Below are 24,456 nucleotides of genomic sequence, written 5' to 3'. Positions count from 1 at the left end.
TTCCCCCAACCCTGTCGTAAAATTACAAAGGACTGGTTCTTAAAAGGGGGGAAGGAGTTCTTAACCATCTAACCATTGCTGTTCTTATCAATGATAGACATTTGTTTTACAAGTTACCAATAAAGACATACAAAATACTTATCAACTTATAAGCAAAATTTCACACCACAACACCGGGCCACCTTAAATTTCTTCACACCTCTTCATTAACATCTTTTGTTTTGCAAATGTGTCGATCAGTACAAGCAGCGAGCATTCCCATCTCCCCACTGCAGCAGCTCAAGTCTGTTTATCTTGGTGTGAGGCGCCTGGAGTTGTATTGGGTAAATAATACATTGTTACTTGGAACACATGCATTTCATGTTATAGTACTAATGACAAAATTTTGACATAAAGTGTATAATGTGTGAAGACTGAAGCCCAAATATCAAATAAACACTTTCACAAAAGGTACAAGTATAATATAACCATACTCTAGAGGTTGCAGGTTCGATTCCAGGTGCTTCCTAGATTTACCGTTTTGAAGTAGTATGCTGCTCTTATTGTTATTATTATAGAATTAGCTGTGTAAGCCCGTGCTGTAAAATGCCTGGGGTCCTAGAAACTACAGAAATCATCAGAAAAAAAACTGAAATGTAGAGATCTAGTAAAGGTCAGGTAACTGAAAGGAACTACTGTGGGAGTCTCTCTCCTAGGAGATTTTGTTTTGCTGACATGCTCCCCTCGCTTCTGTATTAGCGGTGAGAGGAAAAGTAAAAGGGATACTGTTTTTCTGATGTTAGCGGCTAGGCGACTTTGTCCTTGTTTGGAGGTTTCGTTTTACTGACGTGCTGGCCCCGTTTGTGTTATTAGCAGCTAAGCGAGTTTCTGTTTCCTCGGAGGTGAAGACCCTTACCCTGACTTCACCTCTCACTTCCGGGCCGGACAGACACGCACACTTCCATGCATAGATGTTTATATATAAGATAACATACATTTGATTTGAATCTGTAACAGTTGGTGTAAATTTATAGTACTTGTAAAGATTAGCGTTTTGTTTTTTTAATTCAGTTTTATTCTCTCAGTCACTTTCACACTCCCCCTGATCTGACACTGCTGTTTACAAATAAAGAGTGCTATAACAGAGGTGAACTCTAATGAGGATGAGGTTTCTACATCGGAGAAAGAGAACAGAAGCTTTCCCCGCAAGAAATATCCACTCACACATAAGAACAACGCAACTACACCAGCCGTAAAAGCGAAGTATGGCACCATATGGATGCAGAAACAGGTTGGGCGTCATCCTACCAGTGAATCTGCTACATGCAGGTCTTTCAACCAAACAGCACGGCTTACAGAGCTTTCCAAGGTATCATGCAAAGTTCTGTTTGCGATTATGTTTCTTGATGGTCTTTATATGAAAAACATTTATATGTTACTTATATAAATGCCACATTGAATGTTGTTTACCTATATTTACATACTTATCTTCCAGCATAAAAGATCAGTTACGAAGCATGGAGAGTTGCTTGCATACTGAAGTGTCTATAGCTGCAGCTGGAAGCTGCGGTTGCACTTTTCATAATTTCCTAAGTAAGTAGTGGCATTGCATACGAGGGGGGACCCAAAAATAACCGGAATTTTGTTGTTGTTAGGTTGGTACTTGTAGTACGTGGTTGGGCCACTAGGGTGATCTAGTTACACTCCTCACAAGTCAGTCTGCCAAGTGCCATCAGTCTGGAAGGTTGTGCTTGTGTTCAGTGAATTTTTTTGTAAAAGTAGGTTGTGCAACAGTGTGAGAAGGAAACGCCCTGAGTTGTGGGAGTTGGGCGATTGGTTCTTTCATCATGACAATGCTCCATCTCACACTGCTCTCAGCATTCGCCAATTTTTGGCAAGAAACGGTATGACAACCCTGAACCACCCACCCTACTCACCGGATTTAGCTCCGTGTGATTTGTTTTTGTTCCCTCGGATGAAAAAAGACTTGAAAGGAAGGCGTTTTGCTGACGTCGAAGTGGTAAAACAAGAAACGACCAGAGCATTAATGGGCATTACTTCAGACGAATTTAAAAAATGTTTCGAACAATGGAACAAACGATTAGATAAGTGTATTTCCGCCAATGGAGAGTACTTTGAAGGAGACTAATTGTAGTTTGTATAGAAAATTAAACACGTTTTAAAAATATTTCCGGTTATTTTTGGGTCCCCCCCTCGTATGTACTTTGTCTCAGCATGCCTATATTGATTAAACACAGGAAACTCTGCAGTCTACTTGTGACTTCCATCATTATCCTTTATCACCCTAACCTGCTGCTCATCTTTCCCAGCTCGGTCCCTCTGCCTAGCCAATTGGTACAGGTCCTTTTCTCCCTCCTTAAGAGTTCCAACCTCTCATATAACTTATTATATGTCCTATCTTTAGACTTCGAATCCTCTCTCTTCACCTCACACCTTATCTCCTTGTACTCCTGTCTACTTTCTTCATCTCTCTGATCACTTCTTCACCAACCTCTTCCTCTATATACTCTCTTGTACTATTTCATTCCACCACAAGATTTCTTTTTCCTCCTTTATCTTCTTCTAGCCATCTCCCTTACCACGTCTGCTGTAATAGCCCAGCTATCTGGTAACTCTTCACTTCCACCCATTGTCTGTCTGTCTGTCTTGCTCCCTGAACTCCACCTGATGGTCTTCCATTTGATCCTTGGTTCTCCCCTCACTCCACTTCTCTTCTTGATCTCCAACGTCATTCTACAGGCTACCATACTATGCTGCCTAATTATGTTTTACCCCGCCACCATTTTGCAGTCTTTAATTTCCTAGGATGTCCTACTAAAAGTGAAAAGTAAACAGAACAATTTCAAAAGCATCTAAAACTTGCTTTAATTTGTCATTTTTCATTGTTGCCCTTAACTTTTTAAGCATGCTGATCTCATGCTAAACTTTAGGATGTCACAGAATCTATGAATCATTACCTCATATTATACATTATTATTTTTTTTCTTCTCTAAATATGTAATGTAATAGATATAGAATTTATTGAATAAAATACAGCACTTAGGTCTGACTAACCTATAATTTATTTATTGTAATTTAAAAAAGTAAATAAAAAAATATTTATTATAGTACAATGCTGAGTTTACACCTACTTACTCACAGAATCAAGTATCATTTGCAGCTGGACACACACTCTCTCTCTCTCTCTCTCTATAAAAAATTCAACGCCCGTCTGTGTGTTTGTATGTCCGCTTTTCACGATAGAACTACTTAACAGATTTAGATCTGTTTTTTTTTCTATAATTTGCTTGAACATTCTGGTTGATTTTCCAGGAGTGATATATTCGTGCTAATCTGAGACAGAGGCTGCTGGCTGAGGGGAGGGGGAAGTGTGACGTCAGGAGGGGGGAGCTGGGCAGGGCCCGCCTCACTTACACGCCAGCTTGCATCCAAGTTGCTCTACCTCTTTGTTTTGCAGTGTACCTTGCCTCCACATAGCAAGTGATACCTGTTTGGTTATTGATCTTTAAAGTTTGTCACTACTACACAGGTGTAGCCGCAGGGGACGGCTAGTACATTATATGAAAAGAAAAAAAAAAAAATTACCAAGCAGCCTAAACTCTTCTGCTTACTTGTTTACGCCGTGCTAGTTCTTCCTCCTCTCTAGACCTCCTCTCTTCTTCCTGTTGCCTCCTTAGTACTTCATCTTGTCGCTTTCTTTCCCTCTCTTCTTCGTCTCTTTTTGCTCTAAGCTCAGCATCTCTTCTTTCTTGATCCAGCTGTATGAAAGAGAAACACAGAATTTAAGAAAACAGATTTAATTATATTTAAATTGTACAGAATTTGCAGTAGCTCTGCTTCATATGCAGTGATTGTCTTAAAAAATAAAATCAATGGTACAGTTAAACATATTTGCTAGAGCAGATGAAGTTCACAAGTTCATGCAGCACTGAATACTACTATGACAGGTGTTGATTAGTGCTGATCTTCAAAAATTGTCAAAATGTTTTTTGCAGCATTTACGAGTAGCTTTGTTTAAATTCTATTAATGTTATCTTAGTGAGGCACAGTGGCACAGTGGTTAGCACTGCTGCCTTACAGCTCAGGTAACATTTTTGGATACAACAATCGATACAGCATATTATGCAGATGGTTTGCCAAACTCCAGGCAGAGTGAATTCAACGTGTCCTACTCATCATTAGGGTTGTTATGAAATAGACTGCTGTTTCACTATAATTATACTAATGCAATTAAAATAAACAGTTTAACTTTCAACAAGAAAAGCACAAGACAACCAAAGCCAAACTTTAACAAATAACTAATACAAAAAAAAAGCATTTTCACAAAGATTTAACACTAGAATTACCAGAGCCTACGAGAAAACTCGTAAATCCGGCCCACCTTAAATCTGCTCACACCTGTCCGTCAGCGTCTTCTGTCCTGTGAATGTGCCAATTAAGACAAACAGCCTGCTACTCCATCCCCCACCGTCGCAGGACGTGCACAATGTTCTCCCAGCTCATGCCTTGATTGATTATCTGGGAGTTTAGTGCTGGAGTTTTAGAGTGGAAATAATAGATCGTTATTTGGAACACATGCATTTCATGTGTGTTCCGTTTCTACAGTAATCTGTGTAAACACATTGTTAAAACAGAAACTTTTTCATATTTTAATAATAAATGTTACAAAATGTAGGCATAAACTATAGAATGTGTGAAGCCTGAAGTCCAAAGATCAAATAAACAGTTTCACAAAAGGTTCAAGGACGATACAACAGCTTCCGTGGTGTAGCGGTAAGATTTGCTGACTTGTAAATGAGAGTTCCTGGTTCAATCCCGACTGACTCCTATATTTGCCGTTTTCAGTAGTGAGCTGCTCTTATTGTTAATATTATACAGGACACACATACATTTGGTTTGTGTCTGCAACAACCGCTGTACATTTATAGGACTTGTAAAAGTTACCGTTTTTTTTTCACCATGATGCATACTAACGCCCATCAGTGACATTTTGAAGAATCGCTGTTCGATCGGGTGTGAATTTATGCTGGCGCTGTTACTCAGAGTCAGATCAGGAGAGGCCGTTTTTAGGGGGGGGGTTGGTATTTAGAGCGTGGTCGTGACTGAGAGAATAAAACTGAAAAAAGCTAACTTTTACAAGTACCATAAATTTATACCCAATGTCCATATATTTGTCTCTTTCTTTTTTTCTCCGTGCTGCAAGAACCGTCCTTCCTACATTTATGATGTGTGTACCTGTTGTCTCTTTCTTTCAGGTGTGTAATAGAAACCACAGCACAGAGAGAAGTGTGCGCATTGCAACAGGTTACACATGTCGTAAATGTAGGAAGGACGGCAATTGCGTGTGTGTAAACTGTTAACATTTGAATCTGATGATTGCATGTAGCGCTGAACTGACCTCTGTACTATTCTTTCCTCTGCATGTACTGGATTACAAAAGAAACAGCACCATACAGCAACATGTGGGGACTGGCAAGATCGGGGGGGAAAAAAAAAAAAAAAAACACGCGGTCACTGATTACTACTGCAAGATGTTATGTGAATGAATATGAATAATATGAATAATGTTGCATCCGTGCCACAATGTTTTCCGAAATGTACTATACAGGTCATAAAATGAGTTATTCCAAATATCATATATACCTATGTCTTTTATCCCTCCAGATCAGAGAATGTCCAGTTCCACTGCCTCAAAACACCACTCACATCTACAGTTACTCCCAGTTTCAGATAAAAAGTAACAGCGTCGGATCCCTGAGTGGGGGCATTAGTATGCATCATGGTCGTGACTGAGAAGAATAAAAGTGGAAAAAAAAGGTAACTTTTACAAGTCCTATAAATGTACAGCGGTTGTTACAGACACAAACCTGTGTGTGTGTACTGTATAATATATAAGAATAAGAGCAGCTCACTACTGAAAATGGCAAATATAGGAGTCAGTCGGGATTGAACCGGGGACTCTTGATTGCAAGTCAGCAAATCTTACTGCTATGCCATGTTGTATCGTCCTTGAACCTTTTGTGAAACTGTTTATTTGATCTTTGGAAATCAGGCTTCACACATTCTATAACATTCTGTAACATTTATAATTAAAATATGAAAATGTTTCTGTTTTAACAATGTGTTTACACAGATTACTGTAGAAACAGAACACACATGAAATGCATGTGTTCCAAATAACGATCTATTATTTTCACTCTAAAACTCCAGCACTACACTCCCAGATAATCAATCAAGGCATGAGCTGGGAGAACACTGTGCACATTCTGCGACGGTGGGGGATGAAATAGCAGGCTACTTGCTGCTTGTCTTAATTGGCACTTTTACAGGACAAAAGATGCTGACGGAGAGGTGTGAACGGATTTAAGGTGGGCCGGATTTACGAGTTTTCTTGTAGGCTCTGGTAATTCTAGTGTTAATAAATTGCTAATGCTACATTCAACTGAAATTTTGGTAGCTACTTCTAACATGACTCTTAGAAATCCAGAAAAATGTTTGCTCAAACGTTTCAGCAATCTCACTGTGAAGCATATTGGTTTTTAATGGCCACTGTATCTAACAAGACTCATTTGGCATAGCTAAATATTATCACTTTTTTATTCAGTTACAGTGTCATCCATAAGTATTACGATGATTAATTTTTTTATGGATTCACTACCAAACTGAATTTAAAATGGAACAATGAATGAGACAAAATAAAAATGTCACATTTTATTTCCACAAATATGTGCTTTAACATATTAGAATTCCAAACCTTTTGCCTTCATGACCAAATTGTAGGAGAACTTTAGCACATTGTGGTCATGAGTTATTGATACTACGGATGAATGAATAAAAGAAATACAGCCAAATAGCAGAGATAAAAAGGTATAATTTAAAAATCTAAAAAGAAAGAATAGGCTTTATGCAGTTATTTTTAAACATCCATTTATTTCCTAAACCCACAGCCACAAAGTCAATTCTGACAATATGACCATCAAGAGCACGAGAAGACCTAACACCAGGTGGTATACCACTCAACCTCAGGAGGAGGAGACACCCAGACACCCAGTGATTGGAGACAGAGACTGACATACAGATATCATCCATGCAAGTGAAAGTGCCGAGTGTTGTGTGTGACATTTAATTAAAATACAAATTTTGTTCCTAATAACTTTTGGTTTCTGGTTGCCACAACGGAGCCATGTGGAACTTTTTAACCTTTTTACCCCTGAAGATATATATATATTTTTTTTTTTTGCCTTTCTTTTGCCTGTACTCGAGCAAAAGTAGCGGAGGTGTTTGGAGAAGCATTTGGAAAATAAGTAGAAAACCGGAGTCGCAGCAACGAACAGATATCTTAGTGGGAATAAAGTTAAGGCATAATTGAATATAGCTCCATATAACACTCATTTAGTTAGGTGTTAGTTTTTGTTCTTCAGTTAAATAATCTACTGAAAATGGTTTATTTTGACTTTGGAAATGTACTGATACAGCATAAGAGCTCACATTAAAAATACTGAGTGGAGAGATATGTGTAAAAATCTCTTGTCATGCAGAAAGGTACGATGCCTTTCAAGTGGATTGAATACTTTTACACGCCACCATACATCCAACCAATCGCTAAATAAATAATAATAATAAAAAAAAAAACTTGGCGAGTACATTGGGTGGAAGCATAAAATTACCACAGTACAATGAGTCTGTGGCAAAAGTGCTCCAAGAAAGCACCTACTAAAGAGGATGGAGATGATTTTTAATGGCAGCATCCAAATTTGTCATCAACCTCTTTTCCAGTGCGTCCATGGTTCACCATGTGATGGAGCAGGCTTTCTTGGTAGGTTTGTTCAGGCATTGTGCTTGTTTTGTGCTCAGGTTGCTTCCCCAGGAGAATGCAGTGTAGAACACCACACTGGCTACTATGGACTGGTAAAACATTTCCAGCAGCTTGCTGCACACATCAAAAGACCTTAGTCTCCTTTGCAAGTACAGTCTGCTCTAACCCTTCTTGTACAATGCCACCGTGTTGTCTGACGCAGTAGTTCTTTAATCTGGTATTAATTTAATAATTTTAATAACTTAAGACAATTAAATTTAATTAATAGGAGTAAAGCAGTTTAGTAATCCAAAAGCAAATTTTTATAATGAAGCCAGTGCAATGCAAGTCCTGTTGTATGTTAAGACTTTTTCGGAAGGTCCCTTGGAGGAGTCAGTCCTTCTTGAAAGCTATACCTGCATGAGATGCATGCTAGTTCTGCAATACAAATTTGATGAGTTAGCTGCCAGGCTTAAGAGCTGAACTGATAAAGTTTGCTTCTGAGCCACATGTCAGTCTAGGTAAGATGGAGGAGATTAGAAGGCTTAACACATGGCTCAAATCTTAGTGAAGGATATAAGGGTATCGGTTTATACAGCATTGAGGCTCCAATTGGAAGCAATGGGACCACAACAGGTTGAACTAGAGGGGCACAAATGTGTTTGGAAGTCATAGGAGAAGGTGAGCTGAGGATTGTTTAAACCAAGGTGGAGGACAAAAAGCAGGAATTTTTAGACATACTTAGCAACTGTTTTAAAACACAATATGTTAAATTACCAACACTGGGGGAAGCCGGTCTAGATTTAGTATTTAATAACCAGGACAGGATTGAGGGTGTAGAAGTGACTGAACCACTATTGTCAAGTGATATAATAAAATTCTCATTATTTTGGAAGAGCACAGATATAAAGACTAAAACTGTTATGTTTAACTTCATAGGGCAAATTTTGAACAGATGCGACAAAGGCTCATTGTGATAAACTGGAATAAGCTTTTAAATGTAGAAACAATCAAGGAGCAATAGAACATGTTTACAAATTTTTACATGAAATGCTGAACAGGTACATCAGAAAATTTGGAATTAGGAAATTTAAAAGAACGCTGCAGTGAGTTAATAAGGAGTTGAAAAAGAAACAAGTATAAACCATCTGTATACAGTATAGGGCATAGGGCATATGAAAGTATGAGGAAAACCTTTAAGGAGGACAGTTAGAGAGGAATATTACAGATAAGGCAAAAGATGACCCAAAGAGTTTCTTTCAGTATTTTAGTACTAAATGAACAATCAAAGAGGAGCTGAAATGTATCAGGAACAGTAAAGGAGAATTAAAACTCACAGACAGTGAAGGAGTGAATGCTCTAAACTTGTATATTTTTGAAATCTCCATATTTTAGAAAGTGGATAACCTCCTTGTGGTAACAGGGACTACTAAGGAGGTACTGAGTGATTTGGAAATTGTAAAGGGCAAAGTACTGTTTAGATTAAACAGGTTAAAAATCAAACAAATCACCAGTACTAGATACTTTTATCCTTGAGTGATTTAGGTTGATGAGTACATATATAAAACCTTGATGCATATTTTAAGAACATCATTGAGAATTTGGGAAATTCTGAAGGACTGGAAAATGACGAATACTATCCTGTTATATAAAAGGGCGATTGGGCAGGTCCTAGTAAGCTTAACGTGTATCACAGGCAAACTAATGGAAGAAATTATTAAGGAAAAGATTGAGCAACACATACCAAGAACAGGAGTTTTACTGAACAGTCAGCATAGGTTCAGATGAGGAAGGTCGTATTTTACTAACATGCTGGAATTCTATGAGGAAGCAATAAAAGGATACGATAAGAAGTGGTGCATATGATATTATTTATCTTGACTTTCAAAAAGCATTAGATAAAGTACCACATGAGAGGTTGGGCATTAAACAAAAAGAAGTAGGAGTTCAAGGTGTAGTGTATAGATGGGTACAGGATTGGTTAAAACACAGGAAGCTGAGGGTTATGGTGTGAGGGAACTTATCAAAATTGGGTGAAGCTAAGAGTGGTGTCCTTCAGGGGTCAGTGCTAGGGTGGCTGTTGCTATATTAAATATACAGGGGTGGGCAAAAGTAGGTTTACGGTTGTTCATAATTAAAAGACATGCAGGTTATGATTATTACAATAGCTTTATTAACTCAAAAGAATGTCACAATAGCACAGTGCACTTAGGTATAATCACTGTTAATTACTACTTACACTGTGTTTATTGGAAGTCCACTCTCCTAATTCTAACCATTGATAAAGTTTGCAGAGAAAATGTATTTAACGCTTCAAAAACAGTTGGATAAGTTAAATACTGCTCTTCTGAAGAACCCAACATACAGCAGATCTTCACACATAGACTAGATAATGAGAGGAATTCTGGAAACACTGCAACTTTTATAGTATGAAAAAGCCAAACACGCAACAGTTGAGTCGCTATCTCAGCGTGATTCGCTAGTAAAAAAAACACTGCTGACGCTCTCAAGTGGCAGAAAACTCAAAGGTTAGGATACTCTGCTCTCCTCCAATATAACCAGTGGACTGTTGTTGGAAGAAAAGGAATCTGGTGAGGGTTAGGTGGCTGCTACGATTCTAGCAGTGTGTGGGGAAAAAAAAAATCGACTTACCGGGTTGAGTATGTGAATGCCAGAGTGATTTAACAATGTTTAGTATATCTAAAGGCACACCCAGCCTGGTGAGAAAGCAGATTTCAGCAGGATGCAGGAATCCAGCTGCAAATCACCTCCACTTGCACTGAACTCCAGCCTGTACGAGGATCTGCCTTGACTTCATCTGATAACAAAGGTGAAAATCACAGGAGAACTGACATTTCTCCAGATGCACCACTGCAGACCACTTAAGGCAAAAGGTGTAAAATGGACTCAAGCAAGAACAAAGAACAATAATTAAAATGATGTCAAAAAAGATGGCCAGAAGAACCCACCTATTAGAAGACACTGTTACTGAAAGTGACTTAACACTAGAATTACCAGAGCCTACGAAAAAACTCGTAGATCCGGCCCACCTTAAATCGCTTCTTAAAACCTTTCTCACCTCTCCGCCAGCGTCTTTTGTCATCTAAATGTACTGATAAAGACATGCTGCCAGCAGCTGGCTATTCCATCCCCCCAATGACTTAGAACGTAAACAGGCTTTTCCCAGCTCTTGCCTTGATTGATTACCTGGGAGTGAAGTGGAGTTTTAGAGTAGAAATAATAAGATTGTTATTTGAAACACACGCATTTCATATGTGTTGCATTTCTACAGTAATCTGTGTAAACACATTGTTAAAACAGAAACGTGTTATATATTCTAGTAGCAATTGACAAAATGTAGGCATAAACTATATAATGTATGAAGCCTGAAGTCCAAATATCAAAGAAACACTTTCACAAAAGGTACAAAAAAAAGCCACCGCCAAAAAAACCCGCCTTAGTGTGAGACATTGATATGAATTAACTATCGCTGTTTCCGTGGCGTAACACTATCAGTCGCTGACTGGGAATCAGAAGATCATGAGTTCGATCCTGCACAACTCCCATTTAAGAAGTGTTCTTATTTTCACTATTTTAGAATAAAAAGATACATTTGATTTCAGTCTGTAACAGCTGGTGTAATTTATGATATTTGTAAAGGTTAGCTTTATTTTTTTAAAATTCACTTTTCATTGTCTCAGTCGCGTTCAGGATCCATCCCTACCGCCCCCCACCTGACACTGCTGTTTTCACATAAAGACGCTCTATAGTTCTGCAGTGTATCACGATACATACGACCGCGTGTTTTTTTCCCCCAATATTGCCAGTCCCCACATGTTGCTGTATGCTGTTTCTTTTGTACTCCAGGACATGCAGAGGAAAGCATAGTAAAGAGCAGTAACTTCAGCGCTATATGCAATCATCAGATACTCCCCATCTGATGCTGTTTTCACATAAAGACGCGCTAAAGCCCTGCAGTGTACTTGTGACTGCATTGTCGTACCAATGCTTGCGAACTGAAGTGTCTGCATGCACTTTTCGTGGCATTACTGTATACGTGTATTTTTTGAGCATGCCCATGTAGCTCAAACACAGGAACATATGTTGATGTAAAAGTATAACAAAACAAGTGCACTTTTATTCAAGACTATAACCGAAGAAAAAAGAAAGCAAGTTACAGTAGGCGGTTGATATGACAGCTTGCATGGTGGAATGCTAAGAACTGCTGATTTCCATTCTGTGCTATGCAGGTCACATGCAGGTGGCCAGTTGCTGAGTGCTACATTTTAAAAAAAGAAAGAGACAAATATATGTGACGTTTTGAAGAAATCATTTTATGACGCGAATAGTACCAATCAGAAAACATCATCGAAGTAATGCAATATTATTTGAAAACGAACAGCGTCAGGTTGGGTGTGAAGTTATACTGGCGCTGTTTGAGTCAGATCAGAAGCTGAATAAGCTGAAAAAGCTCCTGTTCTGACTCTAAGTAAAAAAGCATGAATTAATCAACAGAAATAACCGCGATTGACATTTTAAAGTTAACGATTTACAGTGCATACCAATTTATAAATTCAATGTCCGTTTGAGGAAAAAAAAAACACTTTCTTCAAAGCTGGGAATCGAACTCGCGTCTCTGTGGCACAGTAAGGCAGTGGTGCTCCAAGTCAGCAAACCGTCCTTATAACTTATTTTTTTCAAGATCCATAACACACAGACAGACAGAGCACTGCGTAATACAGAGACAGACAGGCAGAGATATACAAACAAACAGGGAAGGCACACGTACTGAAAGAAAAAGCACTGAATAACCTCACCCGCTCTAACATCACCCCTCCCCCCGATCTGACTCTCTAAGTAACAGCGCAAGTACAGACACAAATCAAGTGCATGTGTGTACTGTATAATATTAACAAAAAGAGCAGCTTACTACTGAAAACGGCAAATATAAGAGTGCGTGGGGATCGAACCAGTACTCTTGATCACACTTGGTTTGCGTCCGTACTTGCGCTGTTACTTAGAGAGCCAGATCAAGGGGAGGGGTGATGTTAGAGCGGGTGAGGTTATTCAGTGCTTTTTCTTTCAGTACGTGTGCCTTCTCTGTTTGTTTGTATATTTCTGCCTGTCTGTCTCTGTATTACGCAGTGCTCTGTCTGTCTGTGTGTTATGGATCTTGAAAAAAAAAAGTTATAAGGACAGTTGTTCATGTTAATTGCAGTCTCAATTGTTAAAAAAATATTTTAAAAGGAGCATCCCACATGAAAATATAACGATCTCATTAACTGACAGTGCATACCAATTTACAAATTTTATGTCCGTTTGAGGTTAAAAAGAAAAAAAAAGAAGTAACACTTTATCCCCAGCGGGGAACTGAACTCATGTTTGTGAGGCAAAGAAAAGCTACTCGGTCTGAGAAGCAAATCTTAGCGCGCTACGGCGCGGAAACTGTTATATGGTGTGTGAAGCTTTTGTGGAAGTGTTTATTTGATCTTAGGAACTCGGGCTTTACACATTCTACATTTTGTAACATTTATTACTGAAATATGAAAAAGTTTCTGCTTTAGCAATGTGTTTACACAGATTACTGTAGAAACGGAACACGCATGAAATGCAAGTATTCCAAATAGCGATCTATTATTTCTATTCTAAAACTCCAGCAGTTCAGTCACTCCCAGATAAACAAACAAGCCATGAGCTGGGAAAACTTAGTGAACGTTCTGCGACGGTGGGGGATGGAATAGCCGGCTGCTCGCTGCTCCTCTTAATCGGCACATTTAGAAGACAAAAGAGAGGTGAGAACGGTTTTAAGGTGGGCCGGATCTACGAGTTTTTTCGTAGACTCTGGTAATTCTAGTGTTAAATCTAATCAGGAGGAAGCTTAACCTTCCTTTAAAACTCTCTGCATCATCCCAAAGAAGCTCTCTCTCTGGGATATTAACTGGACACTCACTGAACTTCCCGGGGATTCTCTTGGGGCATCCTCTCTAGGATTCAGATTATGCAACATAACCTTCTGAAACCTAAGAAGTTATAAGCTGCCATCTCCAAAGGGAGTGAAAAGGCGAAACTCTCTCTTTGCGAAACTGAAGCTGAGACCCAGTCTGTCAAGTCAAGGCTGTGTACAGTAGTCTGGCGAGGCCAAGAAGCCATGACCTCAAGAAGGGAACTTCAGCGTCTAAACTCTTTGGCCAGAATGAGTAAGCCTTTTTCCCTATGAGGTGGCAAAAGAGAGAAGAAAGCAAGCTAAAGAAGCAGCAGCAGCAGCACAGCACTGACAAGGATCACCTAGCAAAGAGAAACAATGCACTTTGATGCATGAAGAATTTTCCCTTTGAACCCAGAACAACAACAGCAGCAGCATCAACTCCACACAACAATGGACACTATACATCAAGACTTGGTATCATAAAACTCTGTGCCAAGATAAAGTGCAACTTTAAATACCAGCAAACAGCCAGAATATATGTTTGTCTGTCTAGTCTGTCTGCGTTCAGTCTTATAATATGTATAAATGCAGTTGTCATATTTCTGTTATCTCTGTGTTTATTAATAAATAGTATTAGTTTGTTTATTAAAACGTATGTGCTTCAGTTACCTTGATAGAAGTCTAATGACCGGAGACCTGCCTCCTACAACAGAGGAAGGTATCGTAAATAAAGTAGGAGCCTTACCGAATTATCTGATTAATCAATACTATTGCCAAAGGCAAAACTGGTAATTAATTAACCTAGTTAAGATTTCTTTTTCAAATCCCACATTACTATTATGTCCTCCTGGGTGACAGGATTATTAACCAATCAAAAATTCCTAACAAAGTGCCAGCATTTGCTTTAAAATGGCTCCTTTACTTCTTTGAAAAGGATAATGAAAGTTAGAGTGATAAATCCTAGAAATTTGATTCTGTTCATCTGGACAAAGTTTTTAAGTGGGAGAAATATTTCGAGACTTATCCAAGTCTCTTCCTCAGTCTCAATTGACTGCAGGTTTCCCCAACCTTATAAACAGTACCTTTGCTTAATCACAGAGACTAGCACCATTGACAAAGGGCCAGTTGATCAGTGATATGCAAATTGTCCACTGATTAGTAGACGTGTGAACCATTCATAGAGGGTTGAGGAATGGCTGCAATCACAGCATTGTAAGATGGCGACAGATGTACCCTTAGGCCCCCTCCTCTGTTCAGAGATGGTCGTTCCTTTTTCACGTAAATGGCCTCCTTGATTCCTCTCTCAAACCAGCGCTCCTCCCTGTCCAGGATGTGCACCTCTATCTTTAAAGGAGTGACCACTATCCTGTAGATGTAAATAGACTGCGGAGTCCTGGCCTGACGAGGAAGCTCTTCTGTGTTGTGACATGCGCTTAGCCAGTGGCTGCTTGGTTTCCCCGATGTACAATTCACGGCACTCCTCCTGGCACTTAACTGCGTAAACTATGTTACTCTGTTTGTGCCATGGGACCCGATCCTTGGGATGGACCAATCTTTGGCGTAGCGTGTTTTGGGGTTTGAAAGCCACTGAGACCCGGTGTTTCGAGAAAATGCGCCTCAGCTGTTCCGATACTCCTGACACATACGGGATCAAAGCAGGGAGGACACCTAAAGAATGCTCCAAGCAAATCATGAGAGAGGAAGGACATCCACTGCCTAAGCGAAAACCCTTAGTGATCCCGTATGTGTCCCCAAAACACGCTACGCCAAAGATTGGTCCATCCCAAGGATCGGGTCCCACGGCACAAACAGAGTAACATAGTTTACGCAGTTAAGTGCCAGGAGGAGTGCCGTGAATTGTACATCGGGGAAACCAAGCAGCCACTGGCTAAGCGCATGTCACAACACAGAAGAGCTTCTTTGTCAGGCCAGGACTCCGCAGTCTATTTACATCTACAGGATAGTGGTCACTCCTTTAAAGATGGAGGTGCACATCCTGGACAGGGAGGAGCGCTGGTTTGAGAGAGGAATCAAGGAGGCCATTTACGTGAAAAAGGAACGACCATCTCTGAACAGAGGAGGGGGCCTAAGGGTACATCTGTCGCCATCTTACAATGCTGTGATTGCAGCCATTCCTCAACCCTCTATGAATGGTTCACACGTCTACTAATCAGTGGACAATTTGCATATCACTGATCAACTGGCCCTTTGTCAATGGTGCTAGTCTCTGTGATTAAGCAAAGGTACTGTTTATAAGGTTGGGGAAACCTGCAGTCAATTGAGACTGAGGAAGAGACTTGGATAAGTCTCGAAATATTTCTCCCACTTAAAAACTTTGTCCAGATGAACAGAATCAAATTTCTAGGATTCCCTTACCTGGATTATTGAGCATGCATCGAGACTTAGAGTGATAAACATTAAATCTCATAAGTCACACATGTACTATATTGCCAAAAGTATTGGGACGCCTGCTTTTACACACGCAAACTTTAACGACATCCCATTCTTAATACATAGGCATTAATATGGAGTCGGCCCACCCTTTGCAGCTATAACAGCTTCAACTCTTCTGGGAAGGCTCTCCACAAGATTTAGGTGTGTGTTTATGGGAATATTTAACCATTCTTCCAGGAAAGCATTCGTGAGGTCAGTCACTGATGTTGGATGAGAAGGCCTGGCTTGCAGACTCCACTCTAATTCATTCCAAAGGTGTTCTACTGGGTTGAGGTCAGGTCTCTGTGCAGGCCAGTCAAGTTCCTCCAAACCAAACTCTCTCATCCATTTCTTTATAGACCTTGCTTTGTGCACTGGTGCACAGTTATGTTGGAACAGGAAGGGACCATCCCCATACTATTCCCACAAAGCCCAACCCCTGAAAAACAACCCCACACCATAATCTCCCCTCCACCAAACTTTACACTTGCCACAACGTAGTCAGGAAAGTCCCGTTCTCCTGGCAACCACCAAACTCAGACTCGTTCATTGGATTGCCAGACAGAAAAGAGTGATTCGTCACTCCACAGGGCACGTCTCCACTGCTCTAGAGTCCAGTGGCGGTATGCTTTACACCACTGCATCCGACACTTTGCATTGCACTTGGTGATGTAAGGCATGGATGCAGCTGCTTAGCCATGGAAATCCATTCCATGAAGCTCTCTATGCACTGTTCTTGAATTAATCTGGAGGCCTCATGAAGTTTAGAGGTCTGTAGTTATTGACTCTGCATAAAGTTGTTCACTTCTGCCCACTGTGCCTCAGCATGCCCTGTCCCCGCTCTGTGATTTTACGTGGCCTACCACTTCGTGGCTGAGTTGCTGTTGTTCCCAATTGCATGTCAATGTACTGATACATGAATAGACTTACTGCACAGGTGGCATCCTATCACTGTACGACGCTTGAATTCACTGAGCTCCTGAGAGCGACCTATTCTTTCACAAATGTCTGTCGAAGCAGTCTGCATGCCTACGTACTTGATTTTATATACCTCTGGCCTTGGAAGTGATTGGAACACCTGAATTCGGCGTGTCTCAATATTTTTGGCAACATAGTGTACGATGTGTAGACTAATATTTTTTTAAGAGGGCAAATGCTATGTGTTATACAGGCTACCTACTGTCGCTTCTTGGGGAACTGGCTGACAGGTCAGGAATATTTTAGCCAATTGACGAGTCACTACATTCAGTTTCTGTATGGAGCAGATGTATATACATAAAACATAACATGTTTTTGCCAATATAGAAAGGCAATTTGCTGCAAGGTTCATTTATTCTAATGCAATTGGGGCAATTGACTGTATTCATGTTGCAATAATGGTACCTAGCAAGTATAAAGCTGCTTCTGTTAACCATAAGCAGTGACATTCTATTAACTCACAAGTTGTTAGTCAGTCATGCCAAGACAAGACTGACAAATGTCATGGCTCGGTGGCGTGGGTCAACCTATGATTAATTTATTTCGAGGCAAAGTAGTACTGGCAGACTTCATGCTGATGGCACTGAACACATTGGCTGCTAGTAGGTAAGCTGAGCCCTCAATGTTTATATGGCTATACTATTCATTGTAACAGTAATCATTTCATGAAATGGGGGCAAGTGATTGCTGGTTGATGCTAAAAGCTCAGATATTGGCACTTTTATCCTACCCCCTAGAGCACAGACTATAATATTGCACTTGTTCATGCTCAGTTGTAGAGTGCAGCATAAGACTCCGCAAATATAGGTGGTAGTGTGTCGATGGGACAGGTGGCAGGCTGCTCTTCCAGACAATTAAGTTTGCAGCATCATGAACACATATGTATGAGGCTGACTACCATAGTTTATATATGGTTGTTTCAGGGTGGCAACCGGGCAGGATTTGACGTGCATTCATGTACGTGCAATAACAAGTGAATTGCAGATCACCCAGACATTCATAATCTTTTTCCTGGTTCACTCTCACATCTTACTCCTTCACTTTTCTCTATAGACCCTTCCACCACACCAAAATTACTTGGCTCCTCTGCTCAATAATTGATCCGCTGCAAAACTCCAACTATGTACAAACAGCATAGTTTATTTCTTCTTTGTTTTTTATAACATTAAACAATGCCTCACTGAAAAAGTAATTTTTTTGAAATAAAAATATCAATGAGGACAAAATTTCAGTGAAGGATTTACTATTCAGTAAATCCGAAGAATCATCAAGAGCCTGAAAACTTTTGCAACACTGTTCTACACTCACCATCCTTTGTTATTAATGGGAGTTTGTATACGTTAAATTAAAAACTTGCTGCCATACTGTAAATGAGATATCTAAATATGACAAATATAAAGAGCATAATCTGCTAGGTTTAACAAGCATATGAGAGAAGTTGTATAAATAATTTACAATTAACTATAGTTTATTTAGGGTATATCAAGAAAACATCATTTATAGCAGCTCTATGTGGCAATAAGGATATTTTCTGAGTCACAAAAAAATAATTTTATTTATATGTTGGACATGTAATAGAGCCCAATTATTTATAAAAGCAGTCCAGTGATTTCCATTCCCAGTCTTGGAGGATCCCAGCATCTGTAAGCTTTTGTTAAAACTCATTTCATCATTAGTGAGTCCTTTAACCTCTAAGTGATCTCACTCTTTAAATTGGCTGTTTTTCTACTTCTTTTCTTATTTTGCATTTGGAAAATAGCATAAGTATGAGATTTACATTCATATTAAATTCTGAAATAATTGTAGTTTTACTATACTTTTAAGTTCTTAACTCTCTTTTGTCATTTTTCTATTAATTGATTTATATTTAAATAGTGCTTTCCTCACTAGTTAAAGTACTTTTCATCGTGAGTGGGGAGTCACTTCAACCAGCACTAATGTGCAGCCATTTTTGCACCAGTACACTCACTGTACATGAGCTATTAGGTGGAGAAGGGTTGAGAGAGAGATAGCCAATTAGGGACAGGGAATGATTAGGGTGCCAGAATGACTAGACCATGAAGGGCAATGTATCCTGTAACATCATGATACACCCTGCTCTTTACGAATGATGCCCAGGTATGTTTTATGACCACAGAGAGTCAAGACCTCATATTAATTTACAAATTTGTGGAGTTTTGTCCTTTAATAGCATCCTAATAATAACAGGTAAAGTGGATGGTTACAAGTCCCAATGACACTGAATGATTAAATGTTCTACATCAGAATTTATTGCAATGTACAGAGTATTAACTGTATTTTTATTGCACGGAAAAAATGTAATGCCTTTTTAACAAAATTTTGAAGACCATCATTTTTATTAAGAATTTATCTCTTCATTTTCAAGTATTCTGGTTATTTAAATCATTCTTTACTAGTTACCATGCCAGTGGATTTGATACTGAAGTAACTGATGTCTTCCAGCATGAGCAGTCATTTGCCTATATCTACTCTGCTCATTGTTAACTGTCAATATTAGAATACAATTAAGGAAGAAAACTTTCTTAATTGACCTGTGACTGGCTCAGTGATTGTGAAACTGTTTGGAACAAAAGCCCACAGTCACAGGGGTCTCCCGATGTCTGATACTGGAACTACTGGTACAGGTAAACCTAAAACACAACATCTGGTTTATTACTACAGAATAACAGAAATATTTAAATAAGGTCCAACATTGTCAAACTACTTAAAATGCTTAGAAAATATAACAGAATGATGCTACCTTGGCAGTCTTTAATTTTTCTAGTTGCTTAATTTGTTCTAGAGCAGAAGTTGGAGTTGTGGAGTCAATAGGTAAATCCCAAACACTGCTGCCATCCCAAGCTAAAAGGAAAACAGTAAGAAAATGTTACATTCCTCATTTAGACAATGCATAAAACTTTCACTTTAAACTGAATTTGCAGTAACTATAAATTGAAAACTGTAATCCTATATTATCTGAATGATTAGACTCTTTGATGGAATCTCAAATAACTTTGCAGTCTTTATGCAATGTGCCTAACCACTTTATGATTTATTATTTCAATTACAGGGTTGCAGGGAACAGCAGTCTATCTCAGTAGCAAAGAAAATTAGGCAAGAACCAAGCTTGTGTGAAATACCAATCCATCACGCAACATGGTCTCATGTAACTCCCCTCCACCCAAGTCAAATAACTTATATCTTTATGACCTAATGAAATATGAAAATAAGTATTAAAGAAAAAATAATAGTGCAGACAAAGGAGGAATGTGCAAATTCAGCATAAAGATTAGCTAGGCCAAAAATGAAACAAGGGTGTAAGAATACTAATTCAGGACACAGGTCAACAAGCAAATGATTAAAGTGTCTGGCCTTGTTAAAAAGTCCACCATAAATTTAACAGTATGACTGGTACAAAGCTTGAAATTAGTACTTAATTTGCAGGAAAGTGTTAAAACTGGTCACAACACTTTGATTAACCTATACTCATTGATCTGTGGTGGGCTGGCGTCCTGCCTGGGATTTGTTCCTGCCTTGCGCACTGTGTTGGCTGGGATTGGCTCCAGCAGACCCCCGTGATCATGTGTTAGGATATAGCGGGTTGGATAATGGATGGATATACTTACTGATAGACATTCATTATTCTGGTTTCAACTGGTATTGGTAATGACAAATATGCTCTTAAGATTTTTTTAGGTAAAAAATACAGAAGTTCTGAGATAAGGTATACTCACTAATCACTACACCAAAGAGTGGAGTCATGTTGCATGTTAATCAGCTCATGCAAGTAAGAATTTCCCTGCTTTCTGAATATATTAAAATAATAACTGTATAAACACTGTCCCATCATACATAAAACATAAAAAAGCAATTTCTGAAGAATTCACCCACTGCCCGACACTCCTATTACTGTAAAATGACTCAACCACAATAACGTAATATTTAGATTAAAAGCAAAACAAAAAAAAAAGCATTTTACAGTATGGAAGCCTTACAAATACCACCAGGAATATCCAAGAAAAAAAAAAAAGTTTTTGTCAACGTTATACTTTTTCATCATTTGTAATCTGTTAGTATTTACTGTGTAGGAGACAATGAAAAGATAGTTTTACAAAATCAGCTGTGAGGTAAACAAAACACGTGCAAATTTTTAACAGTTTTGATTTCAATTAAAGTATAATGTTAAAATTTTGTAACAGTGATGATGAATACAAACGTGCTGGATCACAGAAGATACTGTCATCTCTATCCACCTGTGTTTATCACAAGTGTGTCCTGAGAAGCACTGGCACCACATCCAAGTCTGTCTGCTTTCTGTTTCATGGTTAATGCTTCCCAGGGAGTCTTTAGCTCACACAACACTGAAGTAGGGACAAAGTGGAGAAAACAAAATAGCTTGATGTTTGTTTAAAAAGCCTTCTTAAACTCTGTCTAAACCTGTTCAAAGGTTAACTTGGTTTTCAATTTGCTCATAAAACACAGTACTCCAGCTAACAGAAACCATCAAGGTCAAAATGTAGGGAAATCTGAACTTCTTTTGTTTCAAATTTAATTATAGCTGTAGATGTAAAGGAGTTAAGAACTCTCAGTTCAGGTCTTAGAGACAAAACTATTTGAAAACAAGGAAACAACTTTCTTAACTTTCACATTCTATTCAGTTGTCAATCAATACAGGTGTTTAATGTTTTAATTTTACGTAAAGTTAAGTAACTATTAACTTTGTTGAAAAAAGAGAGGTGCTGTTAAGAACCTTTTACAGGGCTATAAAATATATTATGATCCATTCAGGTCTGAGTTGCATAAGAAAGTGAATAAGAATATTTCCTTTTATAGGGGCTTTAAATTCAAGTTCATCCAACGCTGTACAAGTGATCTGACTTATTCGGTTCGCTACAATAAACTTATGGCATTTGCAATGCACACATTTGCGTATTTAGGCTGTTAGTTTTCATTTACTAGTTTTTATATATCTATATAATTTACAAGGTACAATCAGAAAGGTCTAGGACTTTGTCTGTTACAGTTGCCAATATAGAGGTAGGGAGCCCTGCTACAATGCGTACAAAGGAGAAATTTTACCCTATACAAAAAACAGGCTCTCCCCCCAAATCTTATACCAGTATATTAAAAGGTAGGTGTACCTCTTGGGCCTATCTTAATAAAAAACTGACAGAATAGAGGGATTGTGTGCATCACTATTTGGGAGAAAAGTGGAAGAAAAATCCTACAGATATAAAGGACTGCATTTGAAAATGACTGCTGGAGTAAAGCCGGTCATTTATGAATAGATAAAACTTATCCAAGATGACTGAGAATTAGTCAAAGGTGCCCTATGTTCTGGATGACCATGATTAAAGAAAACATTTGAAACGATCAATGATTAACCACTCAAGAAATTGCTGATAAACTAAAAAACCTCTTTGAATCAAGTCAGGCGATTCTGGCTGAAAAATGCGCATGTGTCTGCAAAACCTGTTCCAAAACTGTAAACTCATAATCAAAATTTTAACTGCTAGAAATTGTGTGAGAATTTGAAAAGAGAGATATCAAATTGGGTCAAATTTCATCATGTTTTCCTAAAGAAGAAAACGAAGAAAATAGATGGAGATAACACGTCATTCAAAGCATTCAGATATAAGGACAGAACTTAGTCTCATCACAATTGAAGACTTCAGCATTGTTTCTGAAAAGTGGCAGGAAAGGTGGCACAAATGTTTCTGGTGGAGATTAGTTTGAAGGTGACAACAAATAATGAAGTGATACTTTAAATGCATTCTCTGATATATTAAAATAACTTTGTGCACATTTTAAGTTATGTAAAATACCATTTAAGATATCCTAAACTAATGTTACATACATTTTCCAATATTTTAAATGCATTTTGAGATGTAAATGTAAGTTCCTGTCATTTTAAATTATGCATTTGAAGCATCCTAAATTGCACAGAAAGTTATATGAGATAAATACTCTCTAAAGGTATTATACATATCTTAACCTCCTTAGCGTTAGACCCGAGTGTTACTTGGGCTGAGAAAACCCTGCTAAAAGCATTAGTCCTGAGTGTCACTCAGACATATTGTACAGATGTGTCTTGCGTAAGCATTAGAACTGAGAATCACTCAGGCTGTAAAAGTGCTGTCAGCTTAAGTCACGAGCATTACTCGGGTAACATTATAGGCGGTTCTTGTGTAAGTGTTATGTCTGAGCATCACACAGGCAAAGGTGTCAGTGTGTCTTCTCCTCACACCCCTCTGTAATAATGACGTCTCGCAAGAAAAGTTTTTCATCAGCCCAGGTGTAGCACGCTCATTGTAGTGATAAAAGCAATGATGTTGAATGAGATGTTGAAGAGATACTTATCAGCAGTGATGGGTAAGTGAATCTATCCTAAGGTGGTGAAACTGAAATGGACAGTGAGCCTGAAAAAGATATTGATGAATGCAAAAGTGACCCTCGTTTCAGGATGTCTGCTGACCCTGTTTCAAATAAACCAGCACCACCTTGCTTTGATTTTGTGGAGCAACCAGTAATAAAAGTGGACAATAACGGCCAAGATCCACTCACTTACGTGAAGTTATTTCTGGATGATGACAACAACAACAGCATTTATTGATATAGCACATTTTCATACAAATTATGTAGTTCAAAGTGCTTTACAAGATGAAAAAATAAAAATATAAAAATTAAATTAGGCAATACAAAGTAACAAAGAATAAAACAAGGTTCAATGTCCAGGAGGACAGAAAAAAAATGCAGAGGACTGGAGAAGAAAAACAAAATATGCAGGGGTTCCAAGGCCACGAGACCACCCAGTCCCCAATGGGCAAACGTGATTGACAGAATTGTTGTCAAGACGAATCGTTATGCTGAACAGTTTTAGGTAAATAACCGTACACCTAAGCAGTTTTCCCATTCAAAAAATATGGGAACCAGTAACTGGTGATGATATCTGGGCCCTTTTCGACTTATTGATACTACAATGATGGTACTAGTCCAAGAACAAAAAAGTTTGTCAAGACCGTTCTTTGCAGAAATTATGACTAGGTGTAGGTTTTCATTGATTATGAAATAACTGCACTTTACCAATAATGAAGACTTTGATGAGCATACCCATCCAGAACCCAAACTAAAGAAAATTTGGGAGATACACCAGGCCACTGTACAAACATTTTGGAACATTTACATTATGGACCATGATGTTAGCATCAATGAAAGTCTCATGGTTTACAAGGGCAGACCGTCATGGATACAGTACATCACATCAAAAAGAGCAAGATTTGGCATAAAGTTTTATGAACTTTGTGAATCTAAAATGGGACACTAA

At 38.6% G+C, this 24,456-nt stretch overlaps 1 protein-coding gene across 4 annotated transcripts in view; it reads right to left on the bottom strand.

The window, feature by feature from the left end:
• gigyf2 (GRB10 interacting GYF protein 2) overlaps positions 1-24,456 on the bottom strand; it is a 351,366-nt gene that overhangs the window by 47,339 nt on the left and 279,571 nt on the right. For all 4 annotated transcript variants that reach the window (XM_051923549.1, XM_051923550.1, XM_051923551.1 and 1 more), the window contains exons 18-19: positions 19,894-19,994; positions 3,612-3,758 (exon numbers count right to left, since the gene is read on the bottom strand). In XM_051923549.1, the coding sequence (XP_051779509.1) occupies positions 3,612-3,758; positions 19,894-19,994 (248 nt within the window). The remainder of the gene's footprint in view (positions 1-3,611; positions 3,759-19,893; positions 19,995-24,456) is intronic.

This window comes from Erpetoichthys calabaricus, chromosome 2 (genome assembly GCF_900747795.2).
Source record: "Erpetoichthys calabaricus chromosome 2, fErpCal1.3, whole genome shotgun sequence".
NCBI lineage: Eukaryota > Metazoa > Chordata > Cladistia > Polypteriformes > Polypteridae > Erpetoichthys > Erpetoichthys calabaricus.
Note: the sequence above shows the minus strand (reverse complement) of the source record. Positions and strands in the feature narration are given on the sequence as shown.